General features: G+C 48.1%; 1 protein-coding gene across 1 annotated transcript in view; it reads right to left on the bottom strand.

Annotated features, from left to right (window-relative positions):
* Positions 1-25,522, bottom strand: part of ACAP3 (ArfGAP with coiled-coil, ankyrin repeat and PH domains 3) — a 164,618-nt gene that overhangs the window by 32,740 nt on the left and 106,356 nt on the right. Inside the window, exons 11-18 of the mRNA XM_063145057.1 lie at positions 11,778-11,890; positions 10,606-10,657; positions 8,760-8,860; positions 7,927-8,038; positions 5,783-5,991; positions 5,535-5,604; positions 3,112-3,206; positions 578-792 (exon numbers count right to left, since the gene is read on the bottom strand). Coding sequence (XP_063001127.1) covers positions 578-792; positions 3,112-3,206; positions 5,535-5,604; positions 5,783-5,991; positions 7,927-8,038; positions 8,760-8,860; positions 10,606-10,657; positions 11,778-11,890 — 967 coding nt within the window. The remainder of the gene's footprint in view (positions 1-577; positions 793-3,111; positions 3,207-5,534; positions 5,605-5,782; positions 5,992-7,926; positions 8,039-8,759; positions 8,861-10,605; positions 10,658-11,777; positions 11,891-25,522) is intronic.

Below are 25,522 nucleotides of genomic sequence, written 5' to 3'. Positions count from 1 at the left end.
GTGGGACTCCTAAGGAGGCAGAGATCCTTAAGGGGGTCCAGGTCATGGGAAGGGGACAATAGGAAAGGAACCTCTCATGCAAGCACTTGAGTCACTGCTGACTCCTAGAGGGACGCCTGCTTTCGCTGACTTTTTCTTGGCAGACTTTGTAGTGGGGTGGTTTGCCATTGCCTTCCCCAGTCACGGTTACCTTTTCCCCAGCTAGCTGGGTACTCATTTTACCGACCTCAGAAGGATGGAAGGCTGAGTTGACCTGAGCCGGCTGCCTGAGAAGCAGCTTCCGCTGGGATCGAACTCAGGCCGTGGGGAGAGTTTCAGCTGCAGAAACTACCACTCTGCGCCACACGAGGTTCTACATGGGAAGGAACCCCAACCTATATAATATGTAAAAATGCTGTAATTGTGTCCATGTCCTGCTTGTGGGCTGCAAGGGGTAAGGTTTGAAGTGATCCAGCTGGGCTCTTGTGACAGTCATAAATATTTGTGAGCAATGTATTTTGATGTACTGTCAAACACAATGATTCGTTCCTTGGATCGACGGGTAATTGGTAGGGATGGGTGACAGATGGGCTCCCACCTGAAGAGTGTGGCGCTGGGGATGCGTTTCCTGCCTCGTGTCGGTACTTCCTCCGCGCCGTGGGTGCTTTGGTGGAGCTGTTGCGCCGCTGGCACTTCTTCACACTCCAGCGCCGGGGTTTCCTCTCGTTCTCAGCCAGGGCTTCCCCAGTGGGCAGCTTCTTCAAGAACTTCTTCTCCACGTATTTGACTTTGATCCAAGCTTCTTTGTCTTGCCTGGGGGTGGGGGGAACACAGTTCATCAAGTTTGCCTCCCGTCCTTTTCTCCAAAGCATCTTTCCCTGACCTGATGCCCTCTGGAGGTTATGGACTACAACTCCCAGCATCAAGGCTACCTGAGGCTGATGGGAACTGTATTTCCCAAACATCTGGAGACCACCAGGTTGGGGAAGGCTGTTTTGGTAGGGGTCTTATATCCCCTGCAGCAACTCTGATAAACAGGTTGGGGAAGGAAGCCTTAAACATCTTGTTTCTTTGTCCATATGAACCTAACCATCACATGAGATGTCCTGAGAACTTCCTTTGAGTGTCCCCAACTTCAGAGGTTAGGCGTGGAAGGCCTGTTCTGGGATGACAGGTCTGGACCTCTCTCTCATTGCCAACCTGTTCACCTGAGCTTTAAACGGCATTTAAGATACTTTCTTAGCAACATTGGAAGCAGCTGTATACTGAGTCAGAATCTTGGTCCATCTAGCATTTTCAGCAGATGGCTGGCGTTCCTGGACATGAACTTGGGAACTTCTGGGCACATTCAGAAGACACCTTAAACCATGGCTTTAACCATGGTGGTTAACCCAAAAAGCCAGGCCGTGTTCAGGAGACACCTTAAACCATGGCTTTAACCATGGTGGTTAAGCCAAAAAGCAAGGCCATGTTCAGAAGGCACCTTAAACCATGGCTTTAACCATGGTGGTTAAGCCAGAAAGCCAGGCCGTGTTCAGAAGACACCTTAAACCATGGCTTTAACTATGGTGGTTAAGTCAGAAAGCCAGGCCGTGTTCAGAAGACACCTTAAACCATGGTTTTAACCATAGTGGTTAAGCCAGAAAGCCAGGCCGTGTTGAGAAGACACCTTAAACCATGGCTTTAACCATGGTGGTTAAGCCAGAAAGCCAGGCCATGTTCAGAAGACACCTTAAACCATGGCTTTAACCATAGTGGTTAAGCCAGAAAGCCAGGCCGTGTTCAGAAGGTACCTTAAACCATGGTTTTAACCATGGTGGTTAAGCCAGAAAGCCAGGCCGTGTTCAGATGAAACCTTAAACCATGGTTTTAACCATGGTGGTTAAGCCAGAAAGCCAGGCCGTGTTCAGAAGACACCTTAAACCATGGTTTTAACCATAGTGGTTAAGCCAGAAAGCCAGGCCGTGTTCAGAAGACACCTTAAACCATGGTTTTAACCATAGTGGTTAAGCCAGAAAGCCAGGCCGTGTTGAGAAGACACCTTAAACCATGGCTTTAACCATGGTGGTTAAGCCAGAAAGCCAGGCCATGTTCAGAAGACACCTTAAACCATGGCTTTAACCATAGTGGTTAAGCCAGAAAGCCAGGCCGTGTTGAGAAGACACCTTAAACCATGGCTTTAACCATGGTGGTTAAGCCAGAAAGCCAGGCCGTGTTCAGAAGACACCTTAAACCATGGTTTTAACCATAGTGGTTAAGCCAGAAAGCCAGGCCGTGTTCAGAAGACACCTTAAACCATGGCTTTAACCATGGTGGTTAAGCCAGAAAGCCAGGCCGTGTTCAGAAGACACCTTAAACCATGGCTTTAACTATGGTGGTTAAGTCAGAAAGCCAGGCCGTGTTCAGAAGACACCTTAAACCATGGCTTTAACTATGGTGGTTAAGCCAGAAAGCCAGGCCGTGTTCACCCCTGTCTTAAATAAATAAATAAATGTGGGCAGGAAGGAGAGGCCCTGTTCAGACAACTCGCTAAACAATGATGGTTGAGCACATTGAGCTAAGCATTATGGCTTAGCGTGTTGTGAGAACCATAACTAAGGCCTTAGCTAGACCGAAGGTTTATCCCGGGATTGCCCGGCGTCGTCCCTGCCTGCTCCTGGGATATCCCGTGTGTCATGAACAGGAATGACCCTGCGACGATCCCGGGATAAACCTTAGGTCTAGCTAAGGCCTTAGTGTGTCATGGGAACCATTCCCAATCATGGTGGCAACAGAACCATGGTTTAAACATGCTCGCTAACCACTTTCTGCAAAAGGATTAGCGTCCTAACCATAGCTTGGCATGTTGTATCAACAGGCGCAGAGAGAGACCGTAATTGGACCAAGGTCATCCAGTGAGCTCCATGGAATAAACCAGTACCAGAGATCCAGAACTGCTAGAAGTCAGAACTACGGGAATTGAATGAGTTTCAGTCCTCCTTTTCATAGGGTCACCCTAACTTTGTATAACGTGCTGCCATATATTCTTATCAACTCGGTGGAAACATACACACAGGGACAACCAAGACACCTTTGAAGAAGACCTTTCTCAGTAATGACACAGTGGGATGGACGCTCTGGGCTGTGGCCTACCTTGAGCTGCCTGCAGTGGGCTTCTTCAGTCCCATCTCTTCACACTGCGCCTCGTAGATCTGGTTCATGGTGGCGTTCCCCAACTCACACATCAGCTTTAGGAAAGCAAGCAAAAAGGCAACCCATGAGGAGAAGGGAAAGCTGCTATTTTTAAAAACAACTCTAAAAACAGATCCAGGACCAATGAAACCCATTACATATTGCTAAATGCCTGGGGAAAGAGAAAAGTTTTAACCTGGTGTTGAAAAAATAGCAACGTGGGCACCAGGGGGGCCTTGTTGGGGAGACCATTCCATAATTGGGGGCCACAACGGAGAAGGCCCTCTCCCTTGTTGCGGTCTCCCAGGCCTCTCTCGGAAACCATTCCCATTCCATAGGTCATGACTAGACATAACTTAAGGTAGATTCCTGCAATGAGCAGGGGGTTGGACTTGATGGCCTTGTAGGCCCCTTCCAACTCTACTGTTGGCTCATATTCACAAGCTGAATATGAGCCAACAGTGCGATATGGCTGCAAGAAAGGCCAATGCTATTTTGGGCTGCATTAATAGAAGTATAGCTTCCGAATCGCGTGAGGTACTGGTTCCTCTCTATTCGGCCCTGGTTAGGCCTCATCTAGAGTATTGCGTCCAGTTCTGGCCTCCACAATTCAAGAAGGACGCAGACAAGCGGGAGCGTGTTCAGAGGAGGGCAACCAGGATGATCAGGGGGCTGGAAACAAAGCCCTGTGAAGAGAGACTTAAAGAACTAGGCATGTTTAGCCTGGAGAAGAGAAGACTGAGGGGAGACATGAGAGGACTCTTCAAATACTTAAAAGATTGTCACACAGAGGAGGGCCAGGATCTCTTCTCGATCCTCCCAGAGTGCAGGACACGGAATAACGGGCTCAAGTTAAAGGAAGCCATATTCCAGCTGGACAGCAGGAAAAACTTCCTGACTGTTAGAGCAGTACGACAATGGAATCAGTTGCCTGGTGAGGTTGTGGGCTCTCCTACACTAGAGGCCTTCAAGAGGCAGCTGGACAACCCTCTGTCGGGGATGCTTTAGGGTGGATTCCTGCCTTGAGCAGGGGGTTGGACTCAATGGCCTTGTAGGCCCCTTCCAACTCTGCTATTCTATGATTCTGTGTTCTAAAATCCTATGATTTCCAGGTACTTTAAAAAGCCACACTTTTGATTTTTGTGCAAAAAGGACAATTGCAGCTCTATTACATTTATGTCCCACTCTTGATCCAAGGACATTAGGGCAGCGTGCATGGTTCTGTACAAACATATAGACACATACACTTTAGCATCACAGCTCTGTGAAGCTGATCAAGCTGGGCGAGAAAGACTGGTCCAAAGTCACCTATTGGCCTTCATGGATGTGAGGATTTGGCCATAGGTCACTCTCATTACAAGGCTACAGCCATGCTTTTTAAAAATGAAATATGAAAGGGGTAGTGGCTGGATCTCAAGAGACCGAAAGAACTGGGCCTGTTTAGCCTGGAGAAGAGAAGACTGAGGGGAGACTTGATAGCACTCTTCAAATACTTGAAAGTTTGTCACACAGAGGAAGGCCAGGATCTCTTCTCGATCCTCCCAGAGTGCAGCAGATGATACAAAAATGTTGTATATTTTTTTTAATGTTTACTGTTTTAAACTTTTGTAAACCGCCCAGAGAGCTTCGGCTATGGGGCGGTATATAAATGTAATAAAAAAGGAAAGGAACCTCTCTTGGCAGCACTGAGTCATTACTGACTCTTGGAGGGAAGCCAGGTTTTGCTGATGTTTTCTTGGCAGGCCTTAGAGCGGGGTGGTTTGCCGTTGCCTTCCCTGCCGTTATTACCTTTCCCCCAGCTAACTGGGTACTCATTTTACCGACCTCGGGAGGATGGAAGGCTGAGTCGATCTGAGCCGGCTGCCTGAAACCAGCTTCCGCTGGGATCGAAACTCAGGCCGTGGGGAGAGTTTCAGCTGCAGAAACTGCTGCTTTACCGCTCTGTGCCACACGAGGCTCATAAATGTAATAAATAAATAAATAAATCCTGGGCTCAAATTACAGGAAGCCAGATTCCAGCTGGACATCAGGAAGAGCTTCCTGGTGGTTAGAGCAGAACGACAGTGGGACCAATGACCTAGGGAGGTTGTGGGCTCTCCCACACTAGAGGCATTCAAGAGACAGCTGGACAACCCTCTGTCAGGGATGCTTTAAGGTGGATTCCTGCCTTGAGCAGGGGGTTGGTCTCAATGGCCTTATAGGCCCTTTCCAACACTACAATTCTATGATTCTATGAATTGGTCAAAACCTAAAAGCAGTGTTCATGCTTACTACCACCCCTCCCCGAAAGGCCTTATGTACTGTACAGAATGTTCTACTCTCACTATGGTCCTATATCCATCTTTTCTCTCCCGCCCTCATCTCTTTGGGGGTTTCGTCGTTACCTTCAGTAATTCCGGTTCCCAGGAATCCAGGGTGAGCGATCTCACTTTGGAACAGTGAACCCCCAAGCTCCTGTACAGAAGCATGACATGAACAAAGGTGAGAATTGTTATACCACGGGTCCTGAGGACACCCATAAAACATTAAAAATAATAATCCCCGTTTCTTTTAATATGTATTCTGCGATTCGTGTATAACTCCAGCGATGAATACATATGAAATGTGTGCATTCCCAGCGTGAGCAAAGTACCTGTGTATCCCTGAACATTCGATGCATAGTAGGATGCCCAAGTTGATGCTAGCCCACCGCGGGTCAGCCTGCCCACAGTCACAACACTGGTCATTTCCCGGGATGCCCTGTACCCTCTGCAAAATGGTCTCGCCTTTGGCGCTGCGGTCTCGCGAATCGGTAGCGGAGTCGATGCTGCTGGTAGAGGGAGAGGCAGTTCGATCCAATCTCTGGACAGAGAGAGAGAGACAGAGAGAGATTGCGCAAGCGTGAGCTTAGGCAATTTTAAGGCAATGGTCATTTCCAGCATATCGAAGAGGCAAAGCTAAAATGTGTGACTCAACCAAAGTTTGCTCTTGACCTATTACTGGCAGGAAGCTTGACCTGGGGGAAAAGAAACGCCTCTCCCGACATGAACCAACCCGTACACTGCGGTCAACATCTAAGGTCCTCCTCCGAGTGCCTACTCCGAGGGAAGCTCGGAGGGTGGCAACAAGGGAGAGGGCCTTTTCGGTGGTGGCCCCCCAATTATGGAATGATCTCCCCAATGAGGCTCGCCTGGTGCCAACATTGTTATCTTTTCAGCACCAGGTTAAGACCTTTCTCTTCTCCCAGGCATTTAACAGCATGTTTGTTTTTAACGGACCCCAGAACAGCTGTTTTTATAAGGATACTGTTGTTTTTATGTTTTTAAACTTTGTATATTTGTTTTTATTGTTTACTGTTTTTAACTTTTGTAAACCGCCCAGAGAGCTTCGGCTATGGGGTGGTACCTAAATGCAATAAAGAAAGAAAGAAAGAAACCTATGATATTGACAACATTGCTGGGGTTTATGACCTGTTAGAAAATAATGCACATCCACTGCTCTTAAAACACCCTGAATGAACGCAGAGACACCACACACACACACACACACACACACACACACACACAGGCTGTTTCTACACCTGCCTTTTTCCAGGGATCGTCCTGGGGTCAAGCCTGTGCATGCAAATGCCACACAGGGGATCCCAGGAGCAGGCAGGGATGACCACTCCATTTTCCTGGGATAACCCTTAGGTGTAGAAAGGGCCACAGACACCCCTGGACTCGCGGCTACTGAACTCTGAAATAGTATTACTGGTTACTCTCTACAATTGAATAGATCACTGAGTGGGCTTTTAAAACTTACAATGAATTTTACTTACCCAACCAATGAAATATTCTCATCGTGCACACATGGAAACAGGTGGGCACACATATGCACATGGAGAGACAGAGAGAGAGAGACAGAGAAAGAGAGAAACAGGATGCAGACGGACATGAACACACATGGAACAGGGCTGGCCCTCCCATTAGCCAGAGTGAGATGGTTGTCTCAGGCGGCAGATGCTGGGGTCGGCAGCAAGGTGTTGGAGGGGAGAACTGCAGGGCACTCAGCCTGCCCTGCACGCCCCCTAAGCTAGCCTGCTGCTTTCAGGTGCAACGGAGGATGCAGTCCAATTGCCAGTGTTGAAGAAAAATTCGACTGCCAGTTTAGTTGGCGTCTGTACACGAATGGGAAGGGGCGCCATCTGGTTCTCTGCCTCAGGCGGCAAAATATCTTGGGCTGGCACAGACACACCTGGACAAACACACACCCAGACACAAATGGACATGAACACACACAGACAAATGGACAAAGAGGACACACACAAGGATGTGCAGAGACAGAGACCCAAAACGTGCACATAGGGATGTTGTGGGCGCCTGACTTTCCAACATCCATCCTCCCCTAGACACACCTTGATGGGCCATGGCGCATTCGCAAGGGAGTTGAGCGCCCTGCAGCTGTCTGCCTTGGCCTGGAGTCTCCATTGTTGCGCCCAACGGAGGCTCCGGAAATTGCGTATCTCCTATGTTGTGAAAACGGCGGCCGTGAAGGGCCCATTTATGCAACGTGGGAGATACACAATGCACAGTGCACAACGATGGCAGCTCCGGACCAGGACAGATTTGCTCACAGCTTCCTCAGGCACTCACCAAGCTGTGAAGAAGCTCACGCAGCGCCACAATCACCCAAGAGGAGCAGATGCACGCAGACCCACCGCTACCGAACTCTGAAATAGTATTTCTGGTTACTCGGTAGGGTAGAAACGGGTCGTGGGGTGTGCATGTCTCTCCTTCTCCCAACCCCTAAACTCACTTCGATGTAGCAGCTGTCAGGGCTCTCTCGATACGCAGAGGCTATGCTAGCCTGAACCGCCTGGATCCATGCCTGACGCAGTTTCTCTGAATCAGCCTGCAGCATACAGCTCCTGGGAGAGGAGAAAGCATCAAGAGAGAGCCGCGTTGCAGACGTAATAAAGAACACAGTTGGGGTGCTTAGCACTCAACCACAAAAAGTCACATTTAAAGTGGAAAATAAACGAACATCTCCCTATATAAAACGCTTAGGTATGTTTCCGTACAGGCTTCAGCTGATACAGGTTGCTAAGCAACAGGAACAACGTGTAACGTCAGCTGATACAGGTTGCTAAGCCCCTCACCCAACTCCTCCAGGTTTTCCAAGATAATCCTACCCCCCTTTCGGCCTCTTCGCTCCCCCCCCCCCACGAAGGAGGGTCATGCGAGCTGTGTCATGCGAGCTCCCCCCCCCCCCCGCGAAGGGGGTCATGCAAGTTGGGTGGGCGGCCCAAGGCTGACAGGAACCCCGGGGAGAGGGGGACACCTGCTCTCCCTTCCCCCCGACCTCCCTGCCCCCCAGGTCTGCCAGACGGCGCTGTATCGGCGGCCTCCAAGCAGCCCGCACCCCCGCAATGATATTTAGAATCATAGAATCCTAGAATAGCAGAGTTGGAAGGGGCCTACAAGGCCATCGAGTCCAACCCCCTGCTCAATGCAGGAATCCACCCTAAAGCATCCCTGACAGAGGGTTGTCCAGCTGCCTCTTGAAGGCCTCTAGTATGGGCCCATCGAAACAGATGAACGTACAAAGCGTTTAGAAAAGAAAAGAAAATTCAAGAGGGCACGGCTTACTTGGTTGGGGAGACAACTTCAAAGCAAAACCTCCTCTCTATGTCTTCACAGGGCTTGACGGTACAAAGCCGGAGGTCTTCCACCACCACCGTGAGGACATCCTGAAAGCAGAAGAAGGGAGCGTCAGGCGCAACGGCCCACCTGCGGCTGCAAATACAGGGACACAGCGCTGAAATCCTGTCCAACTGTGTCAGATTTTGTAACCTCTCTTGTTTTTCTTTGGGACCAGAGGGTGGAGAAACCTCAGGATTTCAAGCAGTAGTAATCTGTCAGCTGGGGACTGCAAGCCAGCGGTGAGCGTGCCAGAATCAAAAGTGAGCAGTGTAACCCTTTTTTCTCTCTCCAACTCCATCCCAACCTATCAAGCAAGCATTTTGCAGCATGCCGGCCTCCCTATTATTATTATTATTCACAAAACTATTTACGTGTTTAAAAAAATCAAGAGGTGGAGGCAATCTGGTGGGTGGCGAAGGACATGTCCAGGAAGGAAAGGAACCTCTCGTGCAAGCACTGAGTCATGACTGACTCTTGGAGGGACGCCAGCTTTCGCTGACGTTTTCTTAGCAGGCCTTATAGCGGGGTGGTTTGCCGTTGCCTTCCCTGGCCGTTATTCCCTTTCCCCCAGCTAATTGGGTACTCATTTTACCGACCTCGGGAGGATGGAAGGCTGAGTCGACCCAAGCCAGCTGCATGAAACCAGCTTCAGCTGGGATCGAACTCAGGCCATGGGGAAAGTTTCAGCTGCAGAAACTGCTGCTTTACCGCTCTGCGCCACACGAGGCCACATTAAAACCCACAGCCACCACGTTGAGAACCCCAGTTCTAGAGTCAGGTTCCTGCTGAACGTTTTTTGATGGCCAGAGGAGGTTTCTTTAACATGGATGGATGGATGGATGGATGACCCGCACAACGAAACACTCATCATGGTCAGTTGAAGATCAGGCAGAGGAACAGAAAAGGAGTCTCAATGGAGGCATCAAAAGAGACAAGAAAACTTGAGTTTTGCTGACGTAGTTTGCAGCATTGACTCTAGGGAAAGGTAGAGCCTCCATCTTCCTTGAGCCTCGTGTGGCGCAGAGTGGTAAAGCAGCAGTTTCTGCAGCTGAAACTCTCCCCACGGCCTAAGTTCGATCCCAGCGGAAGCTGGTTTCAGGCAGCCGGCTCGGGTCGACTCAGCCTTCCATCTTTCTGAGGTCGGTAAAATGAGTACCCAGTTAGCTGGGGGAAAGGTAATCACGCCGGGGAAAGCAACGGCAAACCACCCCGCTATAAGGCCTGCCAAGAAAACGTCAGCGAAAGCTGGCGTCCCTCCAAGAGTCAGTAGTGACTCAGTGCTTGCACGAGAGGTTCCTTTCCTTTCCTTCCATCTTCCTTAAATATGACAGTTTTCGTGGAGGACAGACAGACGGACAGCTGCTCGGGGCCAGCGGATGGATCAAGTAAGTCCCATGGGCGGATGGTGGCAGTGGCTTGGCATCGGTCCAAAGTGGTCCAAAGCAGCCCGAAGAGCTCCAGACCCACTCTGGGCTGCTTCAGCTTGTTCCAGATTCGGAGTGAAGTCATCCTGCTTCGGTTCGGGATCTGGATCCAGACCTGAAGCAGTGCACAGCCCTAGTCCAGAGTGGGTCACAGAATCCATCTGACGGAAGGAGATGAATGCATTCTGCTGCACCCTAAACGTCAGGTGGGTTGCCACATGTTGCCATCCAACATGTGCATCACCCTGTTGTCCGATCCGCAACCTCTCCTTCCACCCCACACCGAATGGCTCCACAATCCCTTGAACAACAACACATCAAGACAAGCCATCTAATCTGTGAATGTCGTCGGAGGCGACCCTGCTGACCTTTAGCTTCTTCTGGTACACCAGCTGGCTGTTCTGTATGGAGAACCACCTCCTGGGAAGAGAGAGAGAGAGGGAGAGAGAGAAATGAATGGAAGTGAAAACTGATGGCTCTGAAAGGGGGCAGCAGCAAAGACCTAGGAAAGGTCCAAAATGGAGCCAGTAAAGTGACTGGACCACGTTTCAAAGCGGGGTTCCAAAAGACTTTGGATCAGAACAATGGCTGCCGAATTCTCAATTTGGAATCCCTACACTAGAAGATGCAACACCCTCAGAATCATAGAATCATAGAATAGCAGAGTTGGAAGGGGTCTACAAGGCCATCGAGTCCAACCCCCTGCTCAATGCAGGAATCCACCCTAAAGCATCCCTGACAGGTGGTTGTCCAGCTGCCTCTTGAAGGCCTCTAGTGTGGGAGAGCCCACAAACTCCCTAGGTCACTGGTTCCATTGTCATACTGCTCTAACAGTCAGGAAGTTTTTCCTGATGTCCAGCTGGAATCTGGCTTCCTTTAACTTGAGCCCGTTATTCTGTGTCCTGCACTCTGGGAGGATCGAGAAGAGATCCTGGCCCTCCTCTGTGTGACAACCTTTTAAGTATTTGAAGAGTGCTATCATGTCTCCCCTCAATCTTTTCTTCTCCAGGCTAAACCTGCCCAGTTCTTTCAGTCTCTCTTCATAAGGCTTTGTTTCTCGACCATCTGGCAGAAGTTGGAGGGATTTCAGTGTCCTTTTCTGGCCTCATTTTCCTTCATTGTTTATGATATATTGATATATCCTGCCTTTCCTTCAAGGAGGTCAAGGTGGAGCAATTTGCCCTTCCCCTCCCCCAGCCTGTTTTATCATCACAACAACCCTGTGAGGTAGGCCAGGCTGAGAGTTGAGTCTGCTTCGTGTCTGAGTGAAGACTAGAACCTAGATCTCCACGGTCCTAGCTCAGGGAGTAGGCAAAAACGGGTGCTTTTCAACCCTTTTGGATTACAACTCCCATAATTCCTGACCATTGTCCATGGTGGCGGAGGAGGATGGGAGTTGTGGTTGAAAACATCTGGCAGGAACCAGCTTGCCTCCTCCTGCTCTAGCCTCTAAACCACGCTACGTTGCAACCAACAATTCAAGTCATGAGAGGTTCAGCTATTGGGCGGTAGAGAAATGAAATAAATAACAACCCTTTACCGGTTCCAAGTCTTGAACGCGTTGCTTGCTCTCTTGAAGAGGTACCCTTCCATCACCACTCCGTTGGGGGCATCGACGTTGAATTCCACTTTGGAGTCATCATAGGAGAAGTCCTAAAAAAAACACCACCGTCAAATATAAGAACAGCTGCTGAACGCTACCAGAAGAAAGGAGTAAACGTGTAGGCTGGAGCAATCCTATATGTGTCTACTCAGAAGTAAATCCAATGGACCTCAACGGGGCTTGACTCCCAAGTAAGCGGGTAAAGGACCGCAACCTTCATTTGGATTCAACCCAAGTCCGACAAAGTTCAAGTAACTTAGTCTGGACCCAATTTATTGAGTGTAAGGGGAAAACACAGATTGATTATTGGGCTTTCTCCCAAACAATTCTGGGAATTGCAGTTTTCATGTGGGAGCAGACAGTCCTGTCAAAAAACCCAATCCCCTGCCAAATGAACTTCGAATGATAGGACCCTTCGGAAAAGTGAATGACTTTTCATCCAGTTTTAACCCGGTAGTGCAGATACATCCTCCATGTCTGAATATGCTCAGGGATGAGGAACCTCTTTTGCCGGAGGGCCAAATTCAATTTTGAAGATGCTCTCGGGTGGGGGAGGCAGTTGTGGGTGGGGCTAAAGGGGCAAAAGGGGTGGAGCTAAAATACCAGTACATTTCTGCTTCAAGCTTTTACTGCCGGTAACTAAGGCCATAGCGAGACCTAAGGTTTATCCCTGGATCATCCAGGGGTCAAACCTGTTCATCTAGGTGACACACGGGGGGATCCAGTGCTCAGGCAGGGGCGAACCCTGGATGATCCCAGGATAAACCTTAGGTCTAGCTGTGGCCTAAGCCTCAGGAGAGGCATTGTCAACCTTTGAGAAACCGGTCAAAAGCCAGAAAACCAGCAAACTTTCTGCAGATATAGAGATAAAGAATTTGCGGATGGGCCTTTATCACGTTAATTTTTTTCCCCCCATGCCTGATTGTGCTTGCTGTTGGATCCCCTTTGCATCATCCCAGAGTGCAGGACACGGAATAACGGGCTCAAGTGACAGGAAGCCAGATTCTGGCTGAACAGCAGGAAAAACTTCCTGACTGTTAGAGCAGTATGACAACGGAACACATGACCTAGGGAGGTCGTGGACTCTCCCACACTAGAGGCCTTCAAGAGGCAGCTGGACAACCATCTGTCAGGGATGCTTTAGGGTGGATTCCTGCCTTGAGCAGGGGGTTGGACTCGATGGCCTTAGAGGCCCCTTCCAACTCTGCTATTCTATGATTCTATTATTATTTATTGCATGTGTATTCCCCAGCTGGGAGTCAGCCCCCTCCAGAGCTTATCTCCTCATAGCCAAAGCTCTCTGGGCGGTTCACATAATGTTATCTCAGCACCACCACGACGCTTAATTTAGGATGGAGAGGGGGTGTGAAGGGGTGTCCCGACGCCACAGTAGTAGCAAATTGGAAGGCCGCAACAACCATTAACTTAAGTGCCTTTTTGCCCGCTCGGTCCATCAAGGCCCCAGCGAAGCCTGGTTGCTAGGCAACCTGCACTCCGCTCTCATTAGCAGGAGTGAGTTCCGTGTTGGAAGAAGCTTCCTCTCCCCAGGAAGGAGTCATAATAAAGGGAAGCGGGCAAACCGAAGACGAGAAGATGCAACGGGACAGGGTTGAGGCATCGCCTCGGGGAAGCGGCCTGACGTTGAATGAGAGCCGGGGATACTGGGGAGCTCCCAATTAAAAGAAATCTGGCCTCATTGAGGAGCCCCCCAACGACAACTTAATCTATTTCTCTCACAAAATGGGAGAGAGAGAGAGAGAGAGAGAGAGAGAGAGAGAGAGAGAGATGGTGGTGTGACATCTAGCATTTAACATATGAATGTGGGAGATTCGCGTCCAAAGCCTTCTTCGGTGTCCGATTCGTTGAATTAGGGATTTCTAGGCCTCAAGCCTTGCCTGTCCTGTCCAACCTCGAAGCTTTTCTATCTAATTTCTCAGAGGCTTGGTTGTTGTATAGATTTACCTCATGGTAAACCTAGGTTTTCACATGGCTTCTACCAAGGGTTGGACATTTTGGTTTACAGCTTGCATGCCTGTCATGGCTAACCCTACTGCCCTTGTTTTGGGAGAAGATGTTTCAAGTAATCAGTCAGAATCAGATTCAGAACTAGAAGACGCAGCGCCAGACACCAGCCAGCCTGGACCAGTGGGGGAGGAAGCTCTCAGGGGCAATTCCCCAGCTGGGAGTCAGCCCCCTCCAGAGCTTATCTCCTCAAGGCCAAAGCCTACACACTCAGTGGGAAGTGAGGCTTCTTCTGGAGGTGAGTGTCCCAACAAGCTAGCTGATGCTAGGGTCCATCGGAAGCTCAAACACACGGCGTGGAAGGAAGGTGTGAGAAAGTCAGTTCAATTACACCCAGAACCTGCCTCCGCACCAGGCGCTCTGAAGTTACGGGCGTTTGAGAAGTGGCTTCCTATTCTTCTTGAGCAGACAATTGTCTTGCTTAGTTTGCATAGTTTCACCTAGGGGGACGTTTCCAAGAGGTTAGACTCTCTTCAGGTAGAAGAGACGTTGGTTGCTTAATAAAAGCTTTGTGGATTACTTAGCGAGCCTCGTCATTTGCCTCCCGTTGAAGGCAGGCGTTTTCTGAGCAACACGGCAATCCCTCCTCATTGGCTATGCTGGTTAAGAGAGACTGTAGTTATAGGCCAAAATATCTGCAGGGCCACATGTTGTGTGTCCTCCCTGGCCAACATATACAGTTCAGTTATGAACCTCAACAGCCTTTGACAGCTGGTGGCTCCTAGCTTACAGACTCACCACCAGCTTGCTTAAGACGGCAATGCTCCCCACCACCCAAGAATAATAGAATCATAGAATAGCAGAGTTAAAGCTGCAGGAGCTATACTAGAGTGACCAGATTTAAAACAGGGCAGTTTAACTGGTGTGATGAAGAGAGAATTTTACCAGGTTCTCCATATATACAAATTCCCTTTTCAATACAACTGTTAAAAGATACAGGAGCCCTGTCCTCCTTTTCGTAGGGTCACCCTATCACTGGGTGACTTTGGGCCAAATCGCAGACTTTCTGCCTAGCCGAGAAATTGTCAAGGACAATTGTGTAAGCCACCTCGAGTTACTTCCAAGAGGGAAAAAGGTGGGACATCAATGCAATAAGAAGAAGAAGGAGAAGAAAAACAAAATAAAAGATGAGAAGATTCTGAGCACACACACGCCAGCTTATATAAACCAGCCACTGTCAGAAATGCACGCTGAGAACCCCCTGCGAAATGCCTGTCATCTGTTCTCTTTGCTTTTGGGTCATTTCAATCAATCACGCTTTCTCCCCCCACGCGAGATGCTCTCTACTTCTCCCCTTCGCTCCCTTTGATTTGAATTTATATCTCCAAGGCTGCCTGAATTAGAATGGAGAGTTTCCAAAAAATAAAAGTGACATCAGACAATGGTTTCCCTGGAAACGCCGAATGCCAGCACAAAGAGGGACCAGATTCCAAGCGTCGGGCTGGAAATGATGTCGGGGGGGGGGGGGGGCCCTCCTCCCCCCAAATACAGATACTTTCAAACAGGCCAATGAGGATGAAGGAGGAAATGTGAACACACACACACACACCCATACACCCTCACACTGCAATCGAAGCACAAATCTCCTCCAATGGAGACATTTCAATGTTAACCCTTCTATACTTTATAACAAAGAAAAACAACACTTACTAATGTGTCATAGAAACATAGAATCATAGAATAGTAGAGTCGGAAGGGGCCTATAAGATCACTGAGTCCAACCCCCTGCTCAATGCTAGAATCCACCTTAAAGCATCCCTGGCAGATGGTTGTCCAGCTGCCTCTTGAAGGCCTCTAGTGTGGGAGAACCCACCACCTCCCTAGGGAACTGGTTCCATTGTCGTACTGCTCTAACAGTCAGGAAGTTTTTCCTGCTGTCCAGCCGGAACCTGGCTTCCTGTTCTGGCCATTATTCCTGTAGGTGACTACTGTCATCCTCAATGTTGGCCGTGAGTCACTGTCAGCCACCTCACATGGAACGGCCTCCTTTGACCGGCAAAAGCAGCTTTTCAGAGGCCTTTCTCAACCTTGCGGTCCAATATTTATTTTTAAAAGGAAGTTACATCCCACTCTCCTTTACCAAAACGTACGCGAGAGATTACGATAGCCTTTGGAGGAACTAAGGCGGCTGAAGTCTAGTTCCTAAGTAGATCTGTGCTAGATCAGAGTCAAATCAGATAAACCAAGCATCCAAATAAGTCAGGGACGGGGGCGGGGAATAGATGCATTTCACCGTGATTCCGATTTCATACGAAAAATATGAGCTCCTAACAAGGAAAATATGTATAGTACAAGGACACGATAGCATCTATGGTATCATCCATCCTTCCTCAAGCTGGTGTCCTCGAGATAGTTTGGACTACAATTCCCAGCATTCCTGCCCATTGACCACGCTGCCTGGGCTGATGGAAGTTGAAGTCCAAAACATCTGGAGAACCCCAGGTTAAAATCGGGGTGGGAAATGTTTTAAATTAACAAGGGTGCAATTCTTGGTAAAGGAGAGTGGGATGTAACTTCCTTTTAAAAATAAATATTGGATCGCATGTTTAGATAGAAAGAATATCTGATAACTCCCAGCATGCTTTTCTGTCTAAACATGCATGGGACTGAGCCCTAAGTAGCCACCACATCCTTAAAGAAGAGCTTTCACCATGCCATGGTTCATTGATGGTTTGATATATCCTGCTTTTCTTCAAAGGAACTATAATCCTCTTCCTCTTCATTTTATCCTCACCACAACCCTGTGAGGTAGGTTAGGCTGAGAGTCAGCGCCTGGTCCAAAGTCAAGCCAATGGGCTTCATGGCTGAGTGGGGACTAAAACCCAGATCTTCCGAGTCCAACACTCTAACCACTACACCGCACCGTCTCTTCATTGTGACCCTTCCAGTACTTTTGACGTATACGGTTTCAATCTGCCATTTATCAATTGCCCTTTTAGTCACATCGCACATTAAAGTACCATACATAAACTACAGAGCAATTGACCCCTTCAAAATGTATGAAGAAACACAGGTAAGGAGCAGGTGTTTTACTATTCCGAGACTCAATACATAGGAGAATTAAAAGGTTCCTTCTGTAACCATCCTTTCTCTATCTCTCTCTCTCTCTCCAGTTCCATGACACATCTCTAAACATCAGATGCGGCATGTCAACTCATCAATTGCATATGCGGAGTCATCCACGCATAGAAAGAAAGCCACCAATCACATCCAATAAGGGTTTTGATATTTTTTTGTTAAAAAAAAATGAAGCATAAACACAAGACATGAAGAGAGAGCCAACCCCTAGGATCACGAGAAGCCCTTGACAACTTGCATCTCAAATCCTTGTGTTCTATTCATATCTCTCTCTCTCTCTCTCTCTCTTTGAAAGGCTAGCTTATGCAAAGCATCAGGTGAGGGATGTCGTAAGTTTGAATGCTCCCACCACCACATCACCACTACACTTAAAAATGCTCCATGCACACAGACATCTAGCCTATCAGGGAAAAGGGTCCCGCCTAACCCTTCCCTGATAGGTTAGTTTTCTATGTGCAGGAAGGGCTTGTATTTTTACGAGAGCATTCAAAGAAGCAACTGCCCACCTACGAATACAAGAAGCTGCCTCATATTGCCACCGAAGAAGAAGAAGAAGAAGAAGAAGAAGAAGAAGAAGAAGAAGAAGTCAGACCGTTGGTCTGTTGAGCTCAGAGTTCATAACAATGACTTCCAGCCCCCTCCAGAATTTCAGAAAGGAGTCTTAAGTTCAGTCCATCTCAAACTTTGAGAATTATTGGTGGGTGTATTTTAAGTTTGGACATTTCTCCTAATCATGGATTTTTAATTCATTTTTGCCTTGCAGATACATTTTTACTTTTGCAAGTAGCTGTCGACTGCAACACAGACTTGAAGATCGGTTTCTCTAACACACTGATTTTTGTACCCCTCTTTATAGAATCATAGAATCATAGAATCGCAGAGTTGGAAGGGGCCTACAAGGCCATCGAGTCCAACCCCCTGCTCAAGGCAGGAATCCACCCTAAAGCATCCCTGACCGATCGTTGTCCAGCTGCCTCTTGATTGGAGAACTCCGGCACTGAATTCAGAAAAAGTGCATGTTTCAGAGGACAGCCGCGTTTCGATTCGGGTAGCGAATCGTAAGCACGAAGTGAGGTAAGTTCACATTAAACCATTAACTGCGTGAATGTCTTCTACCCTCATTACGCACAACCCTTTGTCAAAATTCCTACGGCAAGGGGGATTAGACCTTCGGGGGCAGAAGTGAAAGCTTCCTCATGCAGCTTGAGGCTCACTCTAGAAATTAATTAGCCACAAACTTCACGTGGTCATGTGAATATATGTAGAAGCCAACCATCCTACACACACTCACGCTTTGCCACATGCCTGCTGCTCAGTCACACAGTCATTGGATGAAGCCTGAATGACATAATGCTCTTAGGTTTCTTTTCCCCAAGTAACGATCAATCACACTCGCACACACATCTTTCCCCGAGTGCTTCCTCTTCAGGCACCTTGCTCATCAGTCTCTGTGTCTCAAAAGAGCTGCTCGTCAAATGACATAAACCCAGCCAAAAGCTTCATCTAATTCAGCGCTACCTTTGAGCCATTTCCCCCCCCCCCATGCACACACGCACACTGAAAGCACCCACACTCTTAAGAACATCAGAAGATCCCTGCTGGATCAGACCAAGGGTCCATCTCATCCAGAACTCTGCTCACACAGTGGCCAACCAACTGTCAGACAGGGACCAACAAAGCAGGACATGGTGTACCAGCACCCCCCACCCATGTTCCCCAGCAACTGCTGCACACAGGTTTATTGCCTCAAATACTGGAGGTAGCACACAACCATCAGGGCTAGTAGCCACCGATAGCCTTCGCCTCCAGGAATTTATCCAACCCCCTTTTGAAGCCATCCAGATTGGTGGCCATCACTACATCTTGAGGTAGGGAGTTCCATAGTTTAACTAGGCACTGTGTGAAGAAGTACTCTTCCATTTGCCACCTCTGCCTTGTGGAAATTAAAACAGTGGAAAAAACAGTGTGGTGTAGTGGTTAGAGTGTTGGACTGGGAATCGGGATATTGAGGAGATTGAGGGGAGACATGATAGCACTCTTCAAATACTTAAAAGGTTGTCACACAGAGGAGGCCCAGGATCTCCTCTCGATCCTCCCAGAGTGTAGGACACAGAATAACGGGCTCAAGTGAAAGGAAGCCAGATTCCAGCTGGACATCAGGAAAAGCTTCCTGACCGTTAGAGCAGTACGACAATGGAATCAGTTACCTAGGGAGGTTGTGGGCTCTCCCACACTAGAGGCCTTCAAGAGGCAGCTGGACAACCCTCTGTCAGGGATGCTTTAGGGTGGATTCCTGCCTTGAGCAGGGGGTTGGACTCAATGGCCTTGTAGGCCCCTTCCAACTCTGCTATTCTATGATTCTATGATTCTATTCAAGTTCTAGTCCCCACTTAGCCATGGAAGCTCACTGGGGGTTTTGGGCCAGTCACAGACTCTCAGCCCAACCTACCTCACAGGGTTGTTGTTGTGAGGATAAAGATGGAGAGGAGGAGGATTATGCATGCTGCCTTGGGTTCCTTTTAAGGAAAAGGGCAGAACAGAAATGTAATAAACAAACAAATAAATAAAATAAAATAAACCTATATTGCCTAGAGCGTGCATTCCTTTTTAAAAGGGCCCTCCCTACTCTCTGACAGTGCATTCACACTGCCAAATAAATACCTTATTATTATTTTTAAGATGCCTTTTAATAATGTGCTGTATTAGTTTTATATGTTTTAATCAGTTATATGTATTTTATGGTGTTTGCATTTGCATTGTTCCCCGCCTCGATCCAAAGGGGGAGGCAGATAACATATTATTATTATTATTATTATTATTATTATTATTATTATTATTATTATTATACAAACATACAGTGAGAGAGTGCCCCAAAGTGCAGTTTGACATTCCACGAAAAGCGAGTCGTCCAATAATGATGGATTTAACGGTATTTACGAATCAGTCACATGAAAACAACACAGCTTAAGACCATAAAGAAATGGCTTTTGGCCACTGTGTGGACAGAATGCTGGACTTGATGGGCGTTGGTCTGATCCAGCAGGGCTCTGAGGTCTCCGACATGTTGACTTTGGGACCAATTTGCCCCACGGAGACCTCCCTTGCAGACCACCAGATTCCCTTCCCCTCTTCATTATTTTATGTTATATAATAAACAAGGACAAATGAGGCAGATTCCTCATCCTCTACACACAATGACAGCTTTGCAACCCCCACATCTAAAACCCCAGAGGGGTCCCAAAGCAAGAACGAACGAACGCGCAGAGTCGATTGCAGTGACATGCGGATCTGAGCAAAGGTAAGATGAAAGATAGAATCCTGGACTTACTCCGTGATGGAGTCAAGAAGAGAAAGCAAAATGATGGAAACACCCTACCCAGCTCTTATGCTCTGTAAAAGCCACACACCGTATGTTCTGGGTTTTTTTGCTTTTTCCCATGTTCATTTTTTTTTTTTAAAAAAAAAGCCATCTCAATTTCTTCCCTGTTCTCTTTGTGAAGACATTTGCAATATTGGGGGACGCTCTTCTCCAAACTTAAACCTCCGAAAATCATCACCGATCTACAACAGACAAATGCAATAGGGGAAAGTTACCCCCAGCTCCGAGAGGACCATTTCGTACCCGCTGAAGACCAATTGGACTGCCAGGGAGGGGGGGGGGAAGACAGACACTAATTCAAATTCAGTACCACAAATGTGGTTGAATACACACAAATTCAAAACCAGATTTATAAGAGCTAAGGCACTGGATGGACCAACCTTTTCACTTTCTCCCACATTCCATTTTTTTAAAAAATAAATAAATAAAAACCTCCCTTTTTTTCCACTACACTAATGAAGACATTTGGGGAAGATCTCGTAAACACACACACACATACACACACCCCAAATGGAATTCCCACCCATCCGTACACGTCCCCGGCCTGCCCGTGCGACAAAGGAAAAGAGAAGGCGTGGACGAAGGCACAACACGGTACCCCTAAACCAACTGGCCCCGAGTCCAACGGAATGGCCTCCTGGATCAACCCCCCCCCCCCCCGTGTCTTACCAGAAGATATTCGAGCCGCCCGAAAATCTTCATGGCTATCGTGGGGCCGCGTTTTCCAGATGTACGGATCCTTTCTCGGTGCACGCTCCGGAGCGGGGACGTTATACGGTGTCACTAGCTGAGAAGGGAGGCGGGATCGATCTGTCTCTGCCTCCTCCCCGGCCAGGACCACATCCTCACGTGTGTGTTTGTGTTTTTAATCCCTCCCCCAGCTTCTTTCTTTCTGCCAGGAAGGCTGCCCGTTGGCTCCCGTCAGAGCAGGCTACGCCGGGAGGGTGAGCGAAGAAGCAGGGCTCTCATTTGTGGACCACCTGCCCGTCCCCCTTCAATCCCTCGCCCCCCCCAAAGCCAGCGGCTCCCCTTTCAGAATCAATCAGCTTAGCACAACGGCTAATTACCATACAGCTGTCGCCTTGGGATGGAGGGGGCGGGAAGGGGCAAGGAAAGACACAGCAGAGACGACAGAGGCCAAAAAACCTCAACCCCTCCGCCGTGTGATCGTTGACCTGTTCGGGACGACTTGGCAAGGTTCGAAGGAAGACTACGTCCGACTAAGATTCTAACCCCCCCCACACACAGACAGACACAGCATCCATCCACAAAAAGTCATCGTGCATGGGGTGCCACCTACAGAGATGGGTAGCCCCTCCTAGCCAACCCAAAGCTCGCCCCGCCCCGCTAAAGACCAGAAAGCAGTGCCATATGGCCAACCGGTTTCCTTATTCATCTTCCAAGCCTCCCCACTAAATCAACCCGACGGGCACACCCCGGCACGCACGGACGCGCCCCCCCCCATTCCGTTCCCACGCTTCCACGCGGATGGCTCTTCTCTAACTCTCCCTTTGGCCTGGCCGCCGGTGCGAGGATTCTCCGCGAATCAAATGGCATCAAAAATATAAAAGAGCCACAATTTGCAGGGGAGGGCAGAGGAAAACAGCCGGATCCATTCCAACGGACTCTGAGAGGTTATGATTTTCTTCATCTTCTCGGTGGATAGGTTGGGTTAATGTTGGATACCCGGACCTGTCCGTTTCTTGGTAGCGTGTTTCCCCCCCCCCCTAAATATTTTGTTTAGGGGAGATCCTTCTGAAGGGATCTCATCCTTTATAACAGGGGTGAAAAACGTCAAGGGGTCCAGGAGCCACTTCCTTCCCCCCCCCCCCCCCCGTCAATGCCACACAGGCCACACACCTGTCACTGCCACACTGCCAAACTTTGGCTGTATGATGGTAGCGAAAAATGCCCCCAACCCCCGGGTTCCTGCTGCAACACCCAACTCAATCTGCAGTGGTTTGGGCCAGTCCATGGATTTTCCAGGCGCTTTGCACAGTTTCCGCAATTTGCGCAAATCCCTGAGCAATTCACGCAAATTCAGCCGTGATTTGTGCAAAACCAGTCATCACTTGCAGAAATTGCTCAGAAATTTACACAGTGTTCAAAGCCTGAAAAAGGGGGCGGGGGGAATGCACAAAACAAGTATCCGGAGTTCTGGGAAAAACCTACACCTTGGCTCACAAACACATCATGGAACTGCATCGAGTCAAAAAAAAAAAGAACTGGATTTCCCAGCAATGGACATCCCTAATGCAGAAACACAGGTGACGGGTGCCCTCTCCGGGGGTGAATTTTGGGTGAAAGGGTGAAGCATTCCCACAGGATGAACTCCCAGTTTATGTGGCCCTTTGACGTTTCCCCTCTCACCACGGCTTCCCCAATACGTTGCTCTGCAGATCTGTTGGACTACATCCCCCATAATCCTCAGTGAACATGGCCACCATGATGGGCAAGGATGATGGGGGTTGTAGTCCCCTGGTGGGTTCCCCCCTTTCCCTGACCACTGATGGTTTTGTGGTCTCCCGGCTTTTGTGCAAGTTCTTTCTGTATTCTAAAAGTATTCTAAAAGTATTTCTGTATTTAGCCTTCATGACTTTGTAGTAAGACTTTGATAGTCACCCTTCTTTGAAGTAAAAAATGCTTCTCCTAAGACCTCTCTAGAGGCAGTAAGAGCTTTAAGCTACAAAATACCCGGTCACTATGTTCAACATCTAAGGTCCTCCTCCGGGTGCCTACTCCGAGAGAGGCTCGGAGTGTGGCAACAAGGGACAGGGATTTTTCGGTGGTGGCCCCCAGACTATGGAATGATCACCCTGACGAGGCTCACCTGGCGCCAACGCTGCTATCTTTCCGGTGCCAGGTTAAGACTTTCCTCTTTGCCCAGGCATATAGCAGCACATCTTAATTACCCACATGTTTAGTTTTTTAACAGTTTTTAATGCTTTATGTGTGTATGTTCTGTGTTTTAGAATTTTAAAATGTATGAAGAAACACAGGTAAGGAGCAGGCGTTTTACTATTCTGAGACTCAATACATAGGAGAATTAAAAGGTTCCTTCTTTAACCATCCTCTCTCTCTCTCTCTCTCTCTCTCTCTCTCTCTCTCTCTCCAGTTCCATGACACATCTCTAAACATCAGATGCGGCATGTCAACTCATCAATTGCATATGCGGAGTCATCCATGCATAGAAAGAAAGCCACCAAGCACATCCAATAAGGGTTTTGATTTTTTTTTTTTTTTTTTGGTTAAAAAAATAAAGCATAAACACAAGACATGAAGAGAGAGCCAACTCCTAGGATCACAAGAAGCCCTTGACAACTTGCATCTCAAATCCCTGTGTTCTATTCTCTCTCTCTCTCTCTCTTTGAAAGGCTAGCTAATGCAAAGCATCAGGTGAGGGATGTTGTAAGTTTGAATGCTCCCACCACCACATCACCACTACACTTAAAAATGCTCCATGCACACAGACATCTAGCCTATCAGGGAAAAGGGTCCCGCCTAACTTTTCTCTGATAGGTTAGTTTTCTATGTGCAGGAAGGGCTTGTTTTTTTACGAGAGCATTCAAAGAAGCAACTGCCCACCTACGAATACAAGAAGCTGCCTCATATTGCAGCTATCTTTCCGGCGCCAGGTTAAGACTTTCCTCTTCGCCCAGGCATATGGCGGCACATCTTAATCACCCACATGTTTAGTTTTTTAAAAGGGTTTTTAATGCTTTATGTGTGTGTATGTTCTGTGTTTCAGAATTTTAAATTTTATATACTCGTTTTTATCTTAATTTTAGAATTTCTGTAAACCGCCCAGAGAGCCCCGGCTATGGGAGCGGTATATAAGTGAAATAAATAAATAAATAAATAATTTTTTCAGTATCTGCGCCTTTATCTTTAGCTCCACCTCTTTTCAGCCTAGGCGCCACCCACCATTGGAATGTGGACCCCCGAGAGCTGATCTATTTGGCCTTTGGGCTGAAAGAGGTTAAACACTCCAGTTGTATCTTGCCATAGCGAATTACATCTCCCACTCCTTTGAAATAGGTCTTGGGTTCAAATCCTACACTGTGTTGGATGGACGTCTCCAGAACAAAGGAAGCAAATTCCAACCTGTTCAAAAGCGACAGACCTGCACCCATAGGGTTGTGGGGTGGGTGGGTGGATTGTACAATTTTTATTCTAATGGAGATTTCCCTAATTTGCACTTCGGGAACCAACGCATGAACTGAAATGCAGCGATCTATTGAAATTTGCGCTTTTCTTAATGCTGCGATGCAGTTCTCCAGTCAAAAAATGCACACGTTAGGGGAATGTGAAAATGCCAGAAGAAACACATTATTTTAAGGGAAATTGCTAGCCCCAAAAAGGGTGTATTAGCCACTGTATACAAAACATGTATATCTGGAGAAATGCACACAAAAAATGCATATGAATCTTTACAATCTTTTCTCTTCCTTTTTTAAAAGGGAAACTGAGGGGAAATGGGACGAAATGAACTCAAAGTTGAGAAAATGAGACACTAAGCAAACCCGAAATTGACGGATTCATCTATCCTTACACCTCCAACAAAACCACATTCCCCATTGTGTCCTCTTGCGGGCAGGCTAGGACTCCACGAACGAGTTAAATCACAACACAGCAAAACACACGGCTATTCCCCGCCCTCCTTTCGGTCTTCTCCAGCTGTCAGGAAAGTTAGCTGAAGGCTATAAAAACTCAAGTGTCTGCGTTCTCACACAAGGTTTGTGTGTGTGGTGGGTTTTGTGCGTGCATGTGTGTGTGTGTGTGCACAATGAAGGAGGTTAGGGTTGGTTTGACTTCTGTTTAAGCAGGACTTGTTTTCCTAGGGAGTGTAAATCAGGCAAAAGGGCACTCTCCCGAGGCGCGGAAAGAGTACGACGTACAATCGGCGGGACACCAGTTAATGGAATAACAAAGGCATCTTGGAACGGCAGTCGTTCGGGGTACGAAAAGGGCCCTTGAGAAAAGGAAGGGAACAGAGAACAAAAGGGCTGGCTAGGTAGCCCCATTATAGGCAAAGTATAATCCAAATTCTTATCCTCTTTCAAAACAAACTGCCCCTGAAATTGTAATGGTAGAACCTAGGGACATCAAAGGACTCTGGTTGGGGAGGTGGGTACAACTGGACAAACTTTCATTGGTTTGCCCCCCCCCCACCCCAGCTTCTGCCAGCTGGCTTGAATCCATC

The sequence above is a fragment of the Elgaria multicarinata genome, chromosome 20 (genome assembly GCF_023053635.1).
Source record: "Elgaria multicarinata webbii isolate HBS135686 ecotype San Diego chromosome 20, rElgMul1.1.pri, whole genome shotgun sequence".
Lineage (NCBI taxonomy): Eukaryota > Metazoa > Chordata > Lepidosauria > Squamata > Anguidae > Elgaria > Elgaria multicarinata.
The sequence above is the reverse complement of the archived record's forward strand: the minus strand, read 5'-3'. Positions and strand labels throughout refer to the sequence as shown.